The 21,116-nt window shown below is 41.0% G+C and overlaps 1 protein-coding gene across 9 annotated transcripts in view; it reads right to left on the bottom strand.

Annotated features, from left to right (window-relative positions):
• The window catches only part of Asph (aspartate beta-hydroxylase), a 200,737-nt gene that overhangs the window by 116,567 nt on the left and 63,054 nt on the right, over window positions 1-21,116 (bottom strand). For 8 of the 9 annotated variants that reach the window (XM_028768532.1, XM_028768474.1, XM_028768525.1 and 5 more), the window contains 8 exons: window positions 18,537-18,629; window positions 15,907-15,981; window positions 12,707-12,820; window positions 10,493-10,525; window positions 9,522-9,578; window positions 7,923-7,970; window positions 7,474-7,506; window positions 393-431 (listed from right to left, as the gene is read on the bottom strand). In XM_028768532.1, coding sequence (XP_028624365.1) covers window positions 393-431; window positions 7,474-7,506; window positions 7,923-7,970; window positions 9,522-9,578; window positions 10,493-10,525; window positions 12,707-12,820; window positions 15,907-15,981; window positions 18,537-18,629 — 492 coding nt within the window. The remainder of the gene's footprint in view (window positions 1-392; window positions 432-7,473; window positions 7,507-7,922; window positions 7,971-9,521; window positions 9,579-10,492; window positions 10,526-12,706; window positions 12,821-15,906; window positions 15,982-18,536; window positions 18,630-21,116) is intronic. The other variant, XM_028768492.1, reaches the window with a different exon arrangement.

The following is a 21,116-nucleotide window of genomic DNA, read 5'->3' as shown; positions in this document are numbered from 1 at the left end:
TGAGAACCACTGACATAGATCCTAAAGTGACTAATATCCACTCAGAAAGCATTATCTAGGCAGGATCTCCTTATGGGAGACTCCCATAAAGAGTCTTGATTTATACCACAAAACCAACTTTAATTCTAAATTGTATTCAAAAGTTTTTTCTTACTCCTGCTGGTATAAAATAAATATTGCATAAATATAAAATTTATAGTTCATTACAGGTTGCAAATGCTGTGCTGTTTTTAGGCCTTGTTTTTACAAGGGCCTAGAGTATCTTCAGATTTTGATATCTGTTAGCCATCTTAACACCAAATTCATCTCAGAAACCATCTTTGACAATTCCTAAATACTTATTTCTTTTATTTCTTTGTTCTACAGCTATGCAGTTGCTATAAGAAACTCACCTGAAATCTCTATCCCTTCATTTTCTGAAGGTTCATATACTATGAAGTAAATAGAAAACAGAAATCATGTAACACTGAATAACAATAAAACAGACAATGTACTATATTTATAAATCTTTTAAGCTTACTCACTAGCAATGTGATTTCAGGGTAAGGATGGAGAGTTTGGCTAAACGTTATAAAACAAACTGAACTGTCTGGGCTCACATTTTAGCCACTGGGTAGCCATGGGAGATGGTAATCTCATGTTCTCCTTCCCTCACGGGGGGGGGACATCTAAGTTCCTCTCATAATCACTGTTATCGAGATTCACTGATTGACATGGATTCTCCTTTTCTGGTTTTCCAGTCTGTGTGAGCTCTCCCCTGCTAATTATCCCAGGACCCAGTTCTGCCAGGCAGAGTCTTCAGTTTGCATAGTGAGTGGGTTGGAGACAAACAACCCTGCTGGTACTCTCTTAGCAGGAACTGGCTGACAGGACCTTTAATTTACCATGGTAACCAGGGCCCAGGGGACTAGTGTTTCTGTGCTTTGATGCAAAGGCTGGTGTTCCCATGGCCCTCCCCCACACCCAGCAGCAGGGTATTTCCTCAGTCAACAAACATGCTAAAATGCTTTTAGTATCTAGAACACCAAAAAGAAACCTTCTGGTCTGTTTCAATGGTAATATATCTTACTATAATGTATTATAATGCAATAATACATTAACAAAGAACTGTTTGTGAATATTGACTATCTTTTAGATGCTATTATTAGTATTAGAGTATAATCATGTCAGTGGGCAGTTAACATTTAAATGTACAAATAAACCTCTGTAGACCTCAGGAGCAAAGCTAGCTCTTCTTGGGCCAGACTCCCTTTGCCCTGCTTCTTCTGCCTCAGATTTCTTCAGTAACTAACTCTCCTCTTCTCTTCAACTCACTCCCATCAGTGCCTGAAAAGGACTCCATGAGAAGGGCAAGGACAAGCTTTACTCAGGGTACTCCTAAGCTCTGCCTTATGGGGCTCTCACTACAGGTCACACAATGAGTGTGTGTTCGCCCTGGCTGTGCAGGGCTCCCTTTCTTCCTCAGTCTTCCCCATTGGCCAGTTCTTTTTTCAACAACCAGAACAAATATGCCCTTAGACACAGGACCTACCCCTGACCCCACCATTCTTTCCAATTACCAGCTACAGCCCAGGAATCCCATGGAGCCCTGGACTCCACTGCAAGCTGAATACCATCAAATGGCTTCTCCAGTTAAGAACCCCAACTACCAATTTGTAAGAAACTGGGCCCAAGGTCTCTCTGCCTCCTAGTTACCCTTTCCTTACAGAAAAAGCCCGACATCCATCAAGCCAGCGAGAGTCAGAGTTCGAAGCACCTTGTTCCCTACTCACCATCCACATACACGTGTTGGGAGTCAAGACCTAGCAGAAAGCGGCTACCATCTTTGCAGCCATCTCAGGCCATATACCCTGACAAGAGACTTATTTTTCAACAGCCCACAACAGCTGAGCACACTCTAATAAACATCTTGTTTTTCTCACATATCTTGCTTTGTTGTTTAATGCCCCAGCTGCAAGGCACATGTGGTAAAGTGTCTTCAGCTGCATTCCCCTGCTTATTCTTATAAATATATCCATGATTTCTTTTCAATAAACGGGACATGAACAGACACTCTGTCTTGTCTTCATTCTTCACATCTCTTGCCCCTCCATCCCCACTCTCTCTCTTGCTAGACCCTGTTCACTGACCCGAACTGGCCCGGACATAGTGGCACCTCAACATTCGAGCCTCAGTAAGTGGGATACAGTGAAGGACACTGTGGGAATTGGAAGCCTGCATCCTCACTCCTGCTCTGGAGACCCTGTTGACTGATGGAGCTGGCTTGAGCTTGGTGCTCAACTCGATACAGCAAGAATGAGAGACTCAGTGAGAGACATTACTGGAAGAAGGGTCCGCAGAAAATTCAGAAGTGAAACAAAGGTGATCACAGTGGGAACCTGCGTCAAGTCATAGTATGAAAATGGGGCAAGAAATAAGTCAGCAGGAGATTCGAGGAGTAAATTGCAGGCTGCTCTGAGTCAAGAGAGCCAAACAGATAAATAGATAGATAGAAGGTTGCTCTAGGCAGAGAGCTGAACAGAAAGATAGTGTTAATCAGTTGTTATTGGAGTGATTTAACTTTCAAAATGTGTGTGATTCTGAGTTATGTAGTTATGTTTTTCCTCTGAATAAAAGGTCAATGTAAAGGCTTTTCTGGTTATGGCTCAAGCATAGGCAAATTTGGGAAAAAAGAGTTTTCTATGTGTTTTCTGAAGAGGTCATTAAGGTAGTAGTTATATCTTCCAGAATTATATGGACCAGACATGGCAGAGGTAGGCCTCCAGAAGACTAGATTCCAGAGAATCAAACAAAATAATTATCTTGATACAAAAATTTGTTTTGAGATTTGTATATTACAGAATACACAGCCTTGGTGAATGAATCTTCTTGTCACCTGTATGTCCACTGATGTCCTGGACTTCTAGCTGGATGCAGTTAAGACAGATCAGAGGCTTAATGAAGAGTCAGCGCCCCAATTCCCTAGACTTAGGGACTGAGGTGGTTAATATTAGGCTGTCTTTCTAGGGGAAAATAATGGTTTTATTGGAACAGGGAGGAAGAGCTAAAATTACATAGCCATAATCTACTGGTATAAATCTGTATAATTGTTACTAAGCTGATGCAAATTCAAGGACTTCATTGGTATAATTTCTTCTATTAATTCAAAATGTGTGGGTACAAGACTAGACCTTTAACTTCTCCAACAGGGGGAATTGTGTGCTGCCCTTAAAAAAGTGTTGCTTTTATACCAATTGTTCAGGCATTCCTAAGTCTCTTGTCTCTTGGGTTCATGTTGTTCAACAAACTGATGGCTTTTGTACGATAACAGATAGACCCATACAGGACCATTATTACAGGCTGGAAGTAGGGGACTCTAAAACCTCTATCATCAAGACTTATGAGAATTAACCCCTAACTTACACGTTAAGCCAGATAGTCAATGACAGGTAAGAGAACACCTCAAGACCCTTTCCCCTAACTGGAAGGCCTCACCATCCTAAGACAGGAGCTCAACCAATGGCTGTTGAGTATCCAGAGATGGGAAAGGGAGGCTAGGGTCCTTTGTTCTGACCTAAGGCAGGCACAGTTTCCATAAGTTTTCCCAGCCTTCCCTTTTGAAAAAAATTTAAAAAGGGGGACCTGTTGGGAGCCGACTCCTGGCAGAAAGCAGCTATCATCTTTGCAGCCATCTCAGGCCGTATACCAACAAGAGTCTTGTTTTCAACAGCCCACAATAGCTGAACACACTCTGATAAACATCTTGTTTTTCTCACATATCTTGTTTTGTTGTTTAATGCCCCCAGCTGCAAGACACACATGGTAAAGTGTCTTCAGCTGTGTTCCCCTGCTTATGCTTATACATACCCATGATTTCCTTTCAATAAACAGGACTTGAACAGACTCTCTGTCTTGTCTCCATTCTTCACATCTCTTGCCCCTCCATCCCCACTCTCTCTCTTGTTAGACCCTGACCCGCTGACCTGAGCAGCAGCTGGAGCTGGAACAAAGTGGCCCCTAAACGTGGGGCAGAACAGATCTTTACAGACAACTGTGAGTACTATTCATTGCCCAAGACACCAGAAGAAAAGAGACTCAGTGGCCAGAGGCAATAACCAGGCAGATCAAGTGAGAAGTGGATATGCAGGAACCTATCCTGGTTGTAGGCCTGCAAGACACATCCGCTGGAGAATGAGACTAGATTAAGAGATGGGCTCACTAAAAACATATAAAAAAAGAAAAGACTCAGATTGCTAGCCATCCTACCAACTATTACCTAGAGAAGAAAGGGCAATTGCACACGAGAAGGGTGAACTATACTCCCGAGCAAACAAGCAAAAGACTTACTAGGCCAAATTCACAGATGGACTCATTTGAGAGATAAGTACGTCCAGGCAGTCAAGGGATCTATGGTATATATAACGGACCTCAGGCTTTGGGCCAGAGAGATAATAGAACAGTGTAAGATATGCCAGCAAGTAAATGCTTATGTGGCCAAGAGTAAACAGGGCAAAATACCTAGGGGAGAACAACCTAGAGTATATTGAGAGGTCAATTTTGCAGAAGCTAAGCCAGAAAAATATAGATACCCTCTAGTATTTGTAGATACTATCTCTAGATGGGTTGGGGTTTTCCCCACCAAGCAGGAAACCACTACTGTGGTAGCCAAAAAGATATAAGAAAAAAATCTCCCCATGGGTTCGAATGCCCGAGGTAATTGGATCAGATAATGGTCTTGCTTCTGTTTCTAAGGTAAGTCAGAGATTGGCAGAGATATTGGGGACTAATTGGAAGCTCCACTGTTCCTACTGTCCCCAGAGCTCAGGGCAGGTAGAGAGAATGAACAGAACCCTAAAAATAGAGACCTTAACTAAATTGCCCTCAGAAACTGGCACTGGATGGTGTCCCTTGTCCTGGCCCTGTTCCGAGTCCGAAAAACTCTTCCTGTATGGGACCCCCACTCCCTTTACCCTGGCTCTTGACCCACCCCCCAGAAGTGACTCTTCAGGCTGATAAGGATCTTATGGCTCGATTGTAAGCTTTCCAAATCAGCCACCAGGAATTGTGGCCTACACTTAGTGTCCTGTATAATGCAGGTACCCCAGAGTTTCCACACTAGGAAACAAAGTGGAAGAGGCTGTTCTGGTACTGTTGATCATCCCAACCTCTGTTGAAGTAGGTAGAGTAACTGCCTAACTTCACATAACTCAGACCAGCACCTGCACCTGATGTCAACTGGAGAGCAGCCAGACACCTGAACAACCCCCTCAACCTCAAGATCTCCTGCCGTTCTGCAAGGCCAAAGAAACCATTAGATGGCTATGACTACCTTGATTTCTACATTGTTAGAACCACTGATAATTTTGTTCCCACCTCGGACTTTTGGCCCTTGCATTTTAAATCAGCTTAGTTACTTTTATCCAGTAGCTTCAAGATTGACGCATGCACAAAGAAAAGAGGGGAATCAAGAGGAAAATTCCACCAGACCTCTCCTCTCCTGGAAAAGAAAGGTCACAGAACTCTTAGGCACTCCTCCCCTCCAGAAGGCAGAGGCTAGTTAACATTCCTCAGACTAAAGGGGGTGGGGACTGACCTGCTGAAGGCAGGGGCTTGGGAGCAGAGCACAAGGACAACAGACCACGAAGGCTCTGCTCCCTAGAGTCTTACATGAACCACCTTTATCTCCAGTTACTTAATCCACAGGCCAGCATGCATCTATTGTTACAGACTTGCCATCAACAAACTGGCTCTCACAAGTACCTGTCAACTATAATAGAAGGCTGCATTGGAATTATTGGCTAATTTCTTCTTCCTGCTACATTATAGAGTCCACGAGGAAGCCAAACACATGGCCCTTCATTACAGGTACTGCAGTCACCTGTGCTGGACACAGACAGGCAACATATAAGTAAATAACTCAGTGGGAAAACAAAGCTGTGCCCTCACTTCCTAGGTTGTGCACCATAGGCTTGATGCTTTGGGGACCTCTGTGAGGTGAAAAGATGGCTCTTGTCCTGTCAAACCGTGTGTTCAGCAGATTCTGGAGTTCAATAGAAAATGTGTATGATGTTCTGCCAAGGTTTCTACCTGCTAGAGCTTCACTTATATACAGCAAGGTGATGCAAAGCTTCTGTCAGATCCTGATGTCCCTTCAGGTCAGGGCATAGTCATTACCCCTTGTTAACATTTTAAAATAACATTTAGTATTACTATACAGAGAAACCCTGTCTCGAAAAACATAACAAAACAAATAAAAAACTATTTAGTATTAATGCTGCGCCTGTGAAAAATATTGCCATTAAGTAGCTAACTTAACTCTTGTGACATTTGATTTTAAATTCCTCTAGAGTTTGTCTGAACACTGCACACCAGCCATGTTTGTTTGTTTGTTTGTTTTTTAAAACATGACATGATTGGAAGAATGAAGAAAAATAACTCATATCTTGGCTCTAGGGATAATTTTTGATGTATGCATTCCCATTTGCTGCTTCAAATTCAAGAATAAAAATTTAAATGTTATCTCAATGGCCAAGGTTTTCAAAAATTTTAAAAACTGTGTATGCACAACCTAGGCTAATCATTTATTTCCTATTAGAAAATATGATTATATATAGTGATCTTGATATATTCCCAAATCTTAAACACATATACAAATTATCCTGCAGATCTACACACAGACAGTTTTAATTTTTCTTTCCCCATGTACGCTGCCAGCTCTTAAGACACTATAACTCCATGAAGTGGGATTCCTACAGCTCACAGTTCATATATCTGAATTCAATGCTGCGGTCCCCTAGAGCACAGCAGGTCTTTATACTAAGATGGGTCCCAGCTCCTTCTCTCAACCTTCTTCCTTCTACTTGGTTATTCTCAGTTGACTTCTGTCTTCACACAGTGGACATGAATTTGGTCGAAGAAAAACAGCACATCACAGACTCTATTTCTTACTCATAAAATGTTGAGCAATTTATTTACCTTCCCCAGCCTTGCATCTTTTGCCCAGAAAACAGGGAAGGCACAATCTTTTGCATGGATTTAAGAAACCATGCTGGAGGTGCCTGGAGCCAAGAGCAGTAGTCACCTACAGGTCAGCCTTCCCCATCCCCACCCAACCTGCAACTTGACTTGCAGCCAGAAACCAGCTCTAGGTCTTCCCCAGTAGAAAATACCATGGCAAGTCACCGCCATGAGAGGAGTAATTTGTAGAAAGGAGCTCTGACGGAAGAGGCTGTTCACTGATAATTTTAGTCAAGAGGAATAACTATAAAATAATACCAATTTTTCAAGTAGCTTGTAATTGCAACTTGCAGAAAATAAGATAAGGTATTATTTAGGCAATGGCCAGATTCACAAGTAAATTCTTTAAGATGATTACTCTTTTGGAAGATGCATTATAACTACAGTTTAAAACACAATTCTCCATATTTTATACTTAAAAGTATGGATACATCTTTAAACAAATGAGTGGCATAGGGTTAGGAAATATTTACAAACCTGGTTCATCATAGTCTTGGTGCCTTACTTCCTCTGCAAAAAAAGAAAATAGAGATTTAAAACAAAATAAGTATTAAACAAAACATTAAAGCTGTGTAACTAAAGAAAAAAGAAACAAATATTAAAAAATCTTATCTTAAATACAGATCTCTAATTAATATTACAGTTACAAGTGTGTGTCTTTACCCAAAAAGAATGAGTATAAAAGAAGGAAACTGATTTTCATAAAAATTCCTCCTAATAATCTATGAAATGTTAGCATTAGGAGTAAGTGGTCAGCTGTTAGTGGGGCTACCAGTAGGAGATGAGACAGCTCTCAGTATTCTTTTAATAAATAGAAAGGTCCTACTAAGCTGCATCTATTCTTTGAAAGAAAAAGCCACCAAATAAAGACAGTGATCAGAGAGTGCCCCATGATTTAGCAGTGGCTGACACTGTTCATGAGATACCTGCATGCTGCTGCAGCCCGTCAGCTTCTTTCACTGCTTCACTGTGATCTAAAAGGAAAAAATGGGGGGGGGGGGTGACAAATAGCAAACAACATGCACATCACAGACACCACTCTAAGAGTCACAAACTAATTCTAAGAGAGACAGTGTTGTGGTCTCCTTGTAAGATCTCTACAAAGACGTTGGAAGCTTTGGCCCCAGTCAGTGGCACTATTGACTGTTAATTGGATTGATCATTAAGTGTTAACTCCATCAACGGATTAATCCATCAGTTCACTCATAGCTGAATGGTGTTAGGAGGTGGGGACTTACTGGAGGAAATGGGTCATTGTACCACCTGGGGGTAAGTCTCTGAATTCACCTTGCTCTCCCCTCCCGAGCTTGTTGCTTCCCGGCTACCATGATGTGAGTAGCCTCACTCTGCCTTCTGCTCCCGCTGCATAATATGCTGCTCTGTCTTCGGTTCAAAGCAATGGCCGTAGTAAACCCAATACTGAGATATATGGTTCTAGGCTGGGAAGTAGTATCATAGTAGAATGTTTGCCCAATATTTAGGTGCCCCTTGGTTCAAATCCCAAAAACCATCAACAACAACAACAACAACAACAATAATAATAATCTTAATCTATGAGCTAAGAGAAGTCTTCCCTCCTTGGATAGATCCTGCAATCCCACTCCAGGATATATACCTTAAGGAATCTAAGTCTGTATACAATAGACACACCCACACACTTATGTTTGCTGTTATCCTCTTTACAATAGCTAAGTCATGGAATCAGCCTGGGTATCCTCCAACAAACGATTAGATATAGACAGAATGGTATAAATAAAAACTGATGTTTTATTTAGCCATAGAGAACAAAACCATGTCATTTGAAGTAAATGGGTTGAAGTGAAGACCATCAGGTGAAGTAAGCTAGAATCAGAAAGATAAACACAATTCTCTCATATGGAAACTATATTTCAAAAGAGAGGAAGGGGAAGAGAAGGTGAAGAAAGGAAAAGAAAAGAGAGAAGACAAAACGGAAGTAGAAGGGGACTATTTATTTGGAAAAAGGAAGGAAGCAGAATGGTGGGGAAGCTGGAGAAAGGTAGATGGTAGGGTATGTGTAAACACATACTGTGCTCTGCACAAATGTATGACAACATCACAAAGACAGCCATTATGCTACAAAACTGAAAAACCTTTCATCCTTTAAAAATTACATTATTTTTTCACAGCAATAAAAACTAACACACATACTACCATTCTCTTTAATAAAATGTACTATGGCAAAGGACCCACTAGCTGCTGTCTAGTTGCAAAGACGGTATAGGTCTGTACCCCTCCTGACTGTATGACATCACGCTCACTTCTGTTTCTAGTACTCCTTATAGCAAGCAAATAATCCCAGTCATGGTTCAAGAGACACATCCTTTTCTCTTCATTTGCCTTGTCCTGTTGAATGATATGCATAGAACTCCGTGGTCTAGGGAACGTAAACAACTGTAAGAATTATGACGCGACCACTGTGGCAATCACAGTAAACCATTTACCCTGACTTCAGTCTTCCATAGTCACATCAGAAATATACACTGATAATTTTAATATTTACATACCTGAGTTTTCCTGTTCATTCATCATCTCTTCCTGATCGTTTGGATGGTTCTGTGATACTATAAATTAGGACATGGGACATTTAAAATGTCTCAAATAAGTTTATATATCATACCTAAAATCTACCATCTTCACCCATGCACGAACTGTACTTAATGCCAAATGGAAAGATAAGACAGCTTCCAACATAGATTCATTTATAATCTAGGCACAAAGGAGCAAGGCTATGTTCTCATGTGGCACATACAAACTCAACTAGTCAGCAATTCAAAACATAGGAGGGCACAGCACCCAAGAACAGCACAGGTCGGCCCTACAGCAGCTACTGCCAAGCTTTCTGGGATTCATGCCATACAGGAAAACATGACAAAGAGCTTCACTGGCTCCATAATTTAAGGCTATAAAGCATGCATGTGCACTGCTTTGTTTTTGTTTGTTTTCCTTTCTCTTTCTTTTGTTTGAGACAGGTCTTACTTTATATTTATATCCCAGGCTGCCTTCAAACTCATGGCAATTCTCTTGCCTCAGCCTGCCGGTTGCTGGGGGAGCTGGGATTATAGGTGTGGGGCACAGTGCACAGTTTGGTTTTGGTGGTGGTGGTGGTGGAGGTGGAGGTGCTGGTAGTAGCAGGGTACATGTGTGTATATATTTGTGTGTGTGTGTGTGTGTGTGTGTGTGTTTTGACAAGGTCTCACTATATAACCCAGGAGAATTTTGAACTATATAAGTCTGAAATTAAAGGTATATACCATCAAAACCCAACACAGTTCCCTTGTATATTATGTCAGAGCAATTCCACTACTTGGATTTATATTCAGGAAATGAACATATAAAAAAACACAAATATCACTATTAGCTATAGATCATATGATATATTAAATATTTTTAAAAAATAATAAATAGTATTTTATTTTTATCTCATGATACTCTTAGAAAATTCACTCTAATTAATAAAGACAGATAAAAATCTCACCTGTCTCTTCCATATGGTAACTATCCTCAGTTTCTGAAAAGAAAATATTGGGTTGATATTACTATTCTTATATATAGTATATGGATAGGTGATATCTCTCTATATGAATATTTGAATGATAATTCAAGTAAATCCAATGCTTTTCACTGATTTTATTATGAAACTTTTAAAATAAAGATGGAAATATCTATAAATATTTATCATTTTATTGCTACACTTTACACCACAACATTCTCTTGCTGTATCCACTCAACAATACTAGTGTTGACACACACCCAAATCTCTCGGGGAAATGGAGAAGGCAATTAATTCATGCAGTGACCCACAGGGACAAGGACTAAACCCAGGAGAGGTGCTGATGGCTAATCCATTTCACATGCCTCTGTGGCATTCTATTCACTAGCTCTGTCCCACCACTCTCTAAAGTAAAAGCTGCATGTCTACAGATGAAAACATAACAAGAATTGGGGCTGGGGTACCTTTCCATAGAGAAAGAAGGATGTCTGTTTTTAAAAAAGAAAAAAAATTGGCTGCTGGTTGGTTTTGTTACTTTGTTTTCAGACAAAGTCTCACTAGGTGGCTACTGCTGGTGTAGCACTCGCTACAGAGACAAGGATGGCTTAGAACTCACAGAGAGCCACCTGCCTGTGCCTCCTGAGTGGGACTAAAAGCATGTGCCACACACCTGCATGGAAAATGCCCAGGTGATTGAGCTCACATACTCAAACAATAAAAATGCCACCACTCGCTCCTCACCACTGTGACCTTTGGGTACTCAGTTTAGACATCCTTTGACAATTTTGTGCATGTGCAGAATCTGTTCTGATCATGTCTGCCCTCTGTCATCCTTTCTCCATTCCCTGAACTCCCTCTGGACCCCTTGCTTACAACACAGCTACTCTGTACTTCCTTGTCTGTTTGTCATGATTTAACCTTTGTGTAATTTATTTAGCGAATATAGAAGAGTTTTAATGATAAGACTTTTTGGTCTGTATTTAATCTGTTTTATCAAAGATTACATTAGAAAATAAGATTTTTTTTCAACTTACAGACTTCTTAGAAGTGTTTCTTCCTGCCCAGAGCTGAACATTACTGATATTAAATCCTTCCTGCTACTTATTGCAATTTGCTGGATTAACAGCACCTCAGTAAAAATTTTGAGCCACTGTAAACCATGCTGAGCCATCTTAGCCAAAGACAAAGGGATAAGCATGACACATGAAAATGAAGTCATGGATCCTTCAGCAACATAACAAGAATTGGGGCTGGGGTACCTTTGCATAGAGAAAGAAGGATGTCTGTTTTATAAAAAAGAAAAAAAATGGCTGCTGGTTGGTTTTGTTACTTTGTTTTCAGACTAAGTCTCACTAAGTGGCTACTGCTGGTGTAGCACTCGCTACAGAGACTAGGACGGCTTAGAACTCAGAAAATTAGAACATGTTCCTGTAGAAATGATAAGTCTGAAGGTACACTAAGTGCGCTCCTGAGAGCTGGGTGAACAACAGCCATCAATGCTATCGATTTTCTATGAAGAATGCCTCTTCTGCTCTAAGCAGACTTGAATGATAGCTTTAAAACCCACCACACACAAACAAGGAGCTACCACTAAACAAATTTCGCAGTATATTACATCAGATGTCTACATGCTTTGCTGTTTTGTGACTTGCAGTTTTTACAACTATTTATTAGCTGGTTTTGTAAACAGAGGTTCATGGAAACACAGCCGTGTTTATACTCAATTACAGTCCATGACTGTCTCTGCATTGCAATAGTAGCTGAGTGTTCTAGAAATTAGTGAGTTCTCCTCTAGATGAGAACACTCGATTCCGGACTACTTAGACTGTGCTATGGAAGCTACAGATGGGCTCGGCAGCAAGGGAGAAGGTGCTGTTGGAACAGAAGCCAGGGACAGAGCGGAAGCATACTTCATCAGGACTTGAACTTCACATAATGCACAGCACCAAGGTGGGGCAATATGGGAGGAAAAGTCTCCACATACTATTAACAGAAACCCATTTATTACTGATTTTCCGTCAGGCTTTGAAACAAATCGGGTATCAGTTTGCTTTTAGAGAACACTTTATACATTTTGAAGCATTCAGCTTCATCTTCAAAATATTTAGATAAAATTAAATGTTGCTCTTAAAGGAATTTTAGGGTATTTTTAGTAATTACCCTACAAACGATCAACTAGTCTTAAAAAATGTGTTCTACCTTCATGAACTGTCCCGGGTTCCAGGTCCTCAAATCTGTCATCGCTGTCAGTCACTGTGAGGAAGTCCTCAACCTCTGGCTGTGGTTCTCCTGCTGGCCCATCTGCTTCGAGGTCTTCAACAAAGAGAAATACAGAGACCGAGAGGAACAGTAAGGACCCACAGTGACAGCCTACCTAGACAGACTCATCTGAAGCCACCCATGGGCCTCTGTCACTATCCCCTCTAAAGCTATTTTCTCACTCTGGTCAGTGCCAGTCTGTCTGAAAGTCACTTCTGGAGGATAGCGCCTCATCACGTTGGTCGTACTGAATACTAAGCAGGTGGGACTCTGACTAGCCAATGGAGGTGCTCCTAAATATGATGAAAAAATAAATTAAATTGTAATTACTAATACACATCTCTTTTATAATACCGGAGTCATAAAAAAGGTTACATTGAGATCTTTTATGGAGAACTGTCAAATTCCATGTAGCAACTACAATTGACAATTCAAATGCTTTAAAGTGGAGAGCAGCTGGCTATGCTCTCAATCACATTGCTACACCACAGAAACACCTCACACTGTGCATCCAAATTGACCTAGGCTTAGCGTTTTAGTTAGCAGAGATGTGAAGTTAATTGCTGAGTTCTTTTTTTTTAGGATATTCTGAGTAAATCTGAGTGAATCTGTGACATTATTCCATTTCAATATAATTTTGAATGTGACCTTTCCCTCAAATTACCCCACAATGACATGGCTTCTGGCAGATTTCTTTTTGTAAGCAATGTTGCAGTTGAAGAAGCTGACTGAGCTGGACTAGGCTATATTTGGGAGTCTGGAGTCTCAGGAGGCAGCAAGATTTAGGCTTTTTACTCCAGCTGTTTGAGTGCAGACAAATTATCTACTCCATGCTTGAGATTCCCTTCCACAAAATTGGAATAATAATGATCTATTCATAGCATCAATAAGAGAATGAAAATAGTGAGAAATATGCCTGGCCCAGCAGAAGTATCTCGCTGTGGTCATTACCCACTGTGATTACTATAGAAATAGTAGGATTCTTTCTGCTATTGAACCACTCATGACCACAGGAAGCGCTCTTTAGTTATTCTGCATAGTGTGGCATGGTAGTGTTGGGTTTCACTGAATCATATTGACCTATTTGTGTAGATACTTTTATAGAAGTTGCCGCTCCATCCCACTAGAGACATGAATCATCCTTTGGTCCAGGTCATGTGGCACACTTATTTAACTTGATAATGGCACCAAAGCACAAGAATAGTGATGTTGGCTATGCCACGGAATAATACACATACTGTGTTTTTATAATTGATCTTTTTTAAAAAGAGGAGAAAAGAAGAAGGAAGGAAGGAAGAAGAAGGAAGGAAGGAAGGAAGAAAAAAAGAAAGAAAGAAAGAAAGAGAAAGAAAGAGAATTTGAGATAGCTACAAAATCTTCATGTTGTGGCAAAAATAGTGTTCATTTTGCTATTGTACCTTTAACAGATGAAATTACAGCCACGGTATATGATAAAGATGGGGACGGGGTTCAGCAATAGGGTGGAGTTCAATACTATTTTTGTTTTCACAGATTGCAAGCGTTCTCAGAGAGCTACAGGAGGATGACCAGGATCTGCTTCCCATCATCACCCCCTGCTCTGGAGTCTCACCTCCTCTCAGATCTGCTACTCAGCAAACCGCTCACCAAGAGCAATTGCTGGGAACGGTGGGACTCTACTGAGTACAGTCCTCATCCCTTCTCCCTTCATCCCATCCAGAGAAGTTCTGTGATTTGCATCACTACCAGTCAGCACTGCTGTTTAATGAACATGTCATTGTTCCCAGTAGAGAAACCATGAAAGCACTGTCCAGTGGCTTTGAGTCTAGTGCTGAGTCAGTGTCAGCCATGTGTGAGGGAAAAAAAAAAAAAACCACATCCTGGACTCACTCCAGCCCTCTGTGCTACTGAATTTTCTCCAGACGGCTGATGCTGCTACACAACTCTAAAACAGGAGGGACTGTACTCAAGGCACACAGCTAATACATGGCAGATGCAGTATAGCAATGAGATTCAGGACAATAGGCCCAAGGAGGCCAATCTCAGTCTGATGAAGGGTGAAGATGAGGCAGGAATGAGAAACACCCAAGCAGATGACACAGCAGATGCAAAGGCCCTAGGACAGACAAGATAAAATTATTATAAGAGACAGAGACAGTTAGCTGTGTTAAGAGGCTGTGTGAAAACGCCTAACTGATAAGGCCACACCCAACACAGCATGCAGAAGAGAGAACAGAAATACACAAAGACAAGTGCCACTGCAGAGCCATGCCAAAAACTGACAAGGAGGAACAAGAGTCAGAACATGTGTTAAGAGCAACTTGGACAGGGCTTGCAGCTACAAGAGCAAAGAAATCATGGAAAACACATGGAGTTTTAACTTGAGCCACTACAGACCTGGCAAAGACATTACCGAGCATATAAAAAGCTCAAGTGAGAGCAATTGGCTTGGGAAAGGCTAATGAGGATCTGAGATTGCACGGGGAAGCAAAGTCTCTGCTGAGCACAGTATGAGTCACCCATAGCATCCCCAAACAGAGCTGTAGCTGGGTACAGTAAGACGTCTAAAGGGTCATTGGTGACATGTACAGGAGTAGCAACACTTACATGATGTCTGAAGCTATGGACCACCTGTGTAACTCTCTATGCAGAAAATCTCTCTAAGGATATAACACAAACCCAAGAAAGTGAGGCAGGGAACTCGGCTCGAGAATGGATTTTTTTTCCTCTTCGGGTAGCTGTTCATCACACATGCCTTAGTTCCTGGAACCATTCTGCACCCTGATCTTTGTAGAACTGACATTCATGAGCCATGCTGACTTTAAATTTGGTCTCTGATGAACACAGGCATAGATGATGCTCCCAAAGATGGAGGACCACTCTAAGACAAGCAGCCAGAGCCCACTGGCCTGTGTTGGTCACTCCATTCTGACTCTCCACTTATTTTTGATAGAACCCAGGCCTTGAATTATTTATGTTCATTTATTGATATGATTTTTAAATTAAATATGTCCATAAAACTCCTTCACAGTGAGGTGGGATTTTGAAAAGTATATCCAGTGCTCCCCCTCAAAGTAACAATTAGTCTATAATTACTTGGAATGAAGTTATAGAAACCCAATTATTTTAGGAACTTGTGTAAAACAGAATTGAATTCATACCATGGTCTGTGTGTACTGATTCCTGAAGAAGGGACTGAAGTTGTTCTTTTACTTCATCTTCAACATTCTGGACTTCTAAAATAATTACAAATCATAAATAAATAAGTAAATAATGCTGAAGTATTAATAGGAAATTCCAACACTTAAATATGGCATTTACACACATATTGCAATGACCACATTTGGCTAAGAGGCTCTGTATTTTTCTCTCCATATGATATTTACTCCCCTACATCAGCAAACACAGATACTTAAAATCGGCTTTATTTGCCTAGTAGGTGTAACATTAAGAGACTTTCCAAAAGACTTTTAAAAAGAGAAACTAATTTAAGTATAAGGTTTTTGTTTTAAAAATAGTCTAAAAGAAAATGCTTTTAACATTTAATTAATAAAATTACCATTCATGTTGGAAGCAAAGGCAAACTTTTCATAAAGAGGGGTATTGGGAAAGACCAAATTTAATATACACTAAACAATGTGACCAACTCGGAACTCCTGAGGGGAGGAAAGTCACCATTGGTGGTGTGAGGACCCTAGTGAGTAGGGTTGGCCGACACAAATATGGAGCTTGCAATGATAATGAATTTCTTATTCTTATCAGCTTCAGAACAATGTATCTGGAAGGCCAGATCCCCAGACTCAAGTAATAATGACTTATAAAAGTGGCCATTAATGATGACACTCCCACAACACCATAGCACTTATCTGACTATAAGATATACTCCAACATTACACAGCAAGCTGTTTCTACAACAACATTGTTCCAGGTTGGTGAATAACGATGTTAGACTTCATCCTGTTACCATCAGTGGCTCTTGCAGGATGATGCCAAAGATGGTAACCACAAAGTACAGATCTTCAGTGATAGACTGAACAAATTCAAAGTTCAGGCAGGGGAAGCGTTTAACACACTATGCTAATCACTTACTAAAACCTTTCTACAGCATAAAGATGTAATTATACAGGTCCGTCATCTCTACTCTTCCTTCACTATCTCTCAGTGTTTGTGACAGCCTCCTCACTGGGCTATTTCACAAATGCTGAGAAAGCATCCAGTGCATCACAGGAAGGTGTAGGGATGCTCTGCTACTATGAGAGCACAGGAAGGTTTCTAGCTGGGGCACGGGGATTCTCTGCTCCTATGCTTGGCTCCTTACTGACTCTGACGCCACCATGAATTGAGAACTACAAATCAGGTCCTCCACACTTTTCCAGACTCGTCTGTTACGAGTGCTTGTTTTGAACTAGGTGAGCTCTTCCTGGCACTTCATTTCTGATTCTCTACATGACTTTCTTCTCCCTTGGAGATGGAGCAGAGGCAGATGCTGGGCTACAACATGTTAAAGAATGACGAGGAAATCAAGTAAAAAGGCAATGCTGTGTTGTGCATCCTTTCAAGTGTAGGCACGACAGTGAAGAGACAAGTTGGGGGAGGAGGCATTAGGAGGGCATCGAGGGCTTCATCTTACTGCACTGTATGAGAGATAAGTAGCTGTATTTGTGAAACAGGTGGAAGAAGCCAGAGAAGGAAAAGAAGAGCTAAGGTGTCAACAAGGGAACAGCTGAGAGAGCAGAATGCAATCTGGAAGGGGCATTGCTGAGAGGTCGGGAAGAATGGGACTAACAGTACACCAGTGGGCGCTGGGAGGTAGCAATCGTGTGCAAAGAATATGAGTGATTCTAATAACCAAAGGGAAGAATGGAGAGAAGGTCGAACATCTCAGACCCACTATGTGCCCTAGAACTAATTTTTTAACTACAAATTTATTTAGTACAAAGTAAAATATTATGTGTTAAATTCAGATATTTAACTTAAAAACCTTTTTTAAAAGTATTACGGATTCTGAAGCCATATACCAATTCCACAGGCATGGGAGGGATACACTAAATTCTCCTAAGGTTCTGAAACGAACACATAGTAAGACTTAGACTAATGTATCATTTCTTAAAGGAACGAAGTAAAGAAAATCAAATGGTATTCACCAGCACAACTTGGGCACTGTAGTTTCCAAAATAGTGTCATATCCAGCACTTCCAATAGGTGGCACAATAAAACCAATTTTCTTAAGTAGTTCAACAAAGTTCAGAAGCTAATATTCTATAATTCCTATGCCACAATCAGAAAACGATGGTGATAGACTAAAATTTTATGTGCCAATTTATTAAAATATTTCGGCATACCCAATCTATGGAGTCAAAGTACCTTTATAGAAATAATATGAACTGATCTACGAAGCCACCAGAGACAGAAACTGTGTGACAAGAAGGTCTACAGAGGCTTTGGCATGGGGATGGGGGGGTGTTAGATCTTCAGCCCTGCTGGAATCCTATTTCTGGTTTTTTACTTTGGATACGATAAGGTAAGAGAGTCAGGACACATTTGGCTTCTGTTGTTCCGAACTGCATGGTCATGGGCAATGGACAACAATAATTTGTGCCTTGGAATTTTGATTACAAATTAAAACAACCCTATACACATTTCCACTACAAGATTATTTATTATAATTCCAGAATAGAACAAATGGTAGCTCATTTTATAACTGATGCGAACAACTGGGTAAGACATGACTTTGTAACTGCAAAGATACCTGCAGGCCCAGCAGCCCTGGAGAGTGTTCAGGGACACTTACCTTCGCCCTCGGGGGCCTGCTCCTCCAGCTCAGCCTGTGTCTCTGCCTCCTCCGGCTGAAATGTCCTCTCAGAAGTAGATAGTTCTTTAAGGCCTGCATTTTTTATTCATAGTGTTAACTAAGATTTCTTTAAAAATTATCTTTATACTTTAAATCAGAAAAAAATAACTTGTAAACATTTGATTCGTGGGGCAAGAAACTCAGGCTTTCCAGTACTGTGTTTAAGACTGAGTAAAGGTCTCTTATCTCACAAGGGTCTTCAGTGTAGCTAAGACTTTTTGTAAAGGGCATTCATAAATATTCACAACATATAACCAAATCTAGCCTTGCCAAAAGATCAGTGTGAATCCAAGCTTCTCTCTTGTTTAAGAAGATGAGTACTTCCTCACCCAGAGCTCAGTGCCCAGCAGAAGGAACTGTAAGACACTCAGAAGCTGGGCTGTGCACTCTCAAGACTTCAATTGACTTTTCACCTGTAATTTTTTTTTCTTCAGGGAATACTAGAGTTTTAAATAAATCTCATGTAACTCACTACAAGTTTCACAAAGTACCACCTATAAGCAATCATGTTATTTTTCTCGAGCTAAAAGGTATCAAAAAGTCTGTTTTAAAAAGTAAGGAAAGCTGGGTAGTGGTGGGGCATGCGTTAAATCCCAGCACTTGGGAGGCAGAGGCAGAGAGGGAGTCAGAGAGGGAGTCAGAGAGGGAGTCAGAGAGGGAGTCAGAGAGGGAGGCAGAGAGGCAGAGAGGCAGAGAGGCAGAGAGGCAGAGAGGCAGAGAGGCAGAGAGGCAGAGAGGCAGAGAGGCAGAGAAGCAGAGAGGCAGAGGCAGGTGGATCTCTATTAGTTCAAAGCCAGCCTGGTCTACAGAGCAATTCCTAGACAGGCAGGACTACACAGAGAAACCCTGCCTAAAGAAAAATAAATAAAATAAAAAAAATAGAAGGTAAGAAAAATAAGGCAGAGAGCAAGTGAACATGAATGCTGATTTTGAAGCCACTAAGTTAGTGCTCTGATGTGTTACAAGTGGAACAGAACATTAGATAAATCCTTAATACAGCTGTTTAGGAAACAAAGGCAGGACTAAGAGTCCAAGTGTGCTGAGCCCCTGAGCTTCTTTGCCCTTGCTGGGATCTGGATGAGGATGGCATCTGGGAAGATGTGCACAGTAGCCCTTGGTGGAAGGTCAAGCCAGCTCTCACACCCTGCAGATCTTAGGTACCACTGTACAGCTAATGCCCTTATGTCCACCAAGCATTTTACTTTTTTATTCTGGTCTCTTATTCTTGTTTCTGCCAGATGCCACTTCTATACTCTTACAGAGACTGCAAAAGCAGCAAACAAGCCTGGCTATTTTCTATTTCTTCAATTTTAACACTCCCTGTGCACACCACCACACACAGCGTGTTCTACACGTTAGTGTAATCTAACTATAAAAAAGATTTCAAGCTAGCTCACTTGCTGAGAGTGTGGGTACAATGCCTCACATCTACTTGAAATACAGCATGAAAGCTACAAAGCTCCTTCTCACGGATGTAAGCCACACTTTTACCTCTCGACTGTCAGGTCGTCAGCGACTATCAATGGACGAGCTGTGCTAAGCCAATCAGGAGAGGCTTAGGAAATAGACTCATGCAATTTGTCTCTGCATTCAGTACTTCAACCAACAAGTGGCCAAAGTAGTTGCTACAGAAATGCCTACTGCAGGGCTAGGGCACCCAGTGATGCCCACTCCACCAGCCCACTACTGCAGAGGCTCACTGCAAGGCCAGAGCTCCTTAAATATACCTGGCTGGCACAGGGATGTCGGGGGAGAAAAGAGGAATGCAATAGTCTTGCTGTTACTATTTACAAGAGATTCCTGTGAGGAATGCAACAATTTTGTTGTTACTATTTACAAGAGACTCCTATGAGGAATGTAACAATCTTGCTGCTACTATTTACAAGAGATTCGACTGCCAGTGTCCACCATTTCTGTACAATAGGTCTAGTTTCCCCAGGTGGTATCAGTATGTGCCTGGTGTCCTGCAACAGTTACTATATTGTCAGAAAGGTCTCAGTGTAAATGAAAGGTTACAACCTTCACTAATATACACTCAACTGGCTTGCAAACTGGTCTGCATTTGAGCACTCAACATTAGTCTCATCAAATGGCAGATGCAACTGCCCGAAAACCCATTCTTACCAAACTTGGAAAAGTCCATTTTATTTGAAAAAGAAAGAAATACTATAAGTATTTAAAAGATACCAGCCTAGGTTTTCAGACACAATACACAAAGAGGCAGCTTTCTGTAACTCAACGGGAAGTCATCTGTTCTTACAATCCAAAGGATAAAAAGAATGGGAAAATGTCACAAAAGAAAATACTGCCCAGCTTCACTTCTACCCAAACCATCAGTCAAACGACACTTACAGCTGGTCCATGCTATATCCAGAGGTGACATTAGCAGAAATAAGTTTTATTACAAATTTCAAAGCAGTGAAAGACCATATTTACACATCTCTTTCACTGGGCCCCTATAAATTTTTAACAAAAGAAGCCCAGTCAGTCTTCTCTCTCTCTCTCTCTGTCTCTCTCTCT

Source organism: Grammomys surdaster, unplaced genomic scaffold (genome assembly GCF_004785775.1).
Source record: "Grammomys surdaster isolate TR1022 unplaced genomic scaffold, NIH_TR_1.0 64, whole genome shotgun sequence".
NCBI classification, from domain to species: domain Eukaryota; kingdom Metazoa; phylum Chordata; class Mammalia; order Rodentia; family Muridae; genus Grammomys; species Grammomys surdaster.
This window is presented reverse-complemented; position numbering and strand designations above follow the sequence as displayed.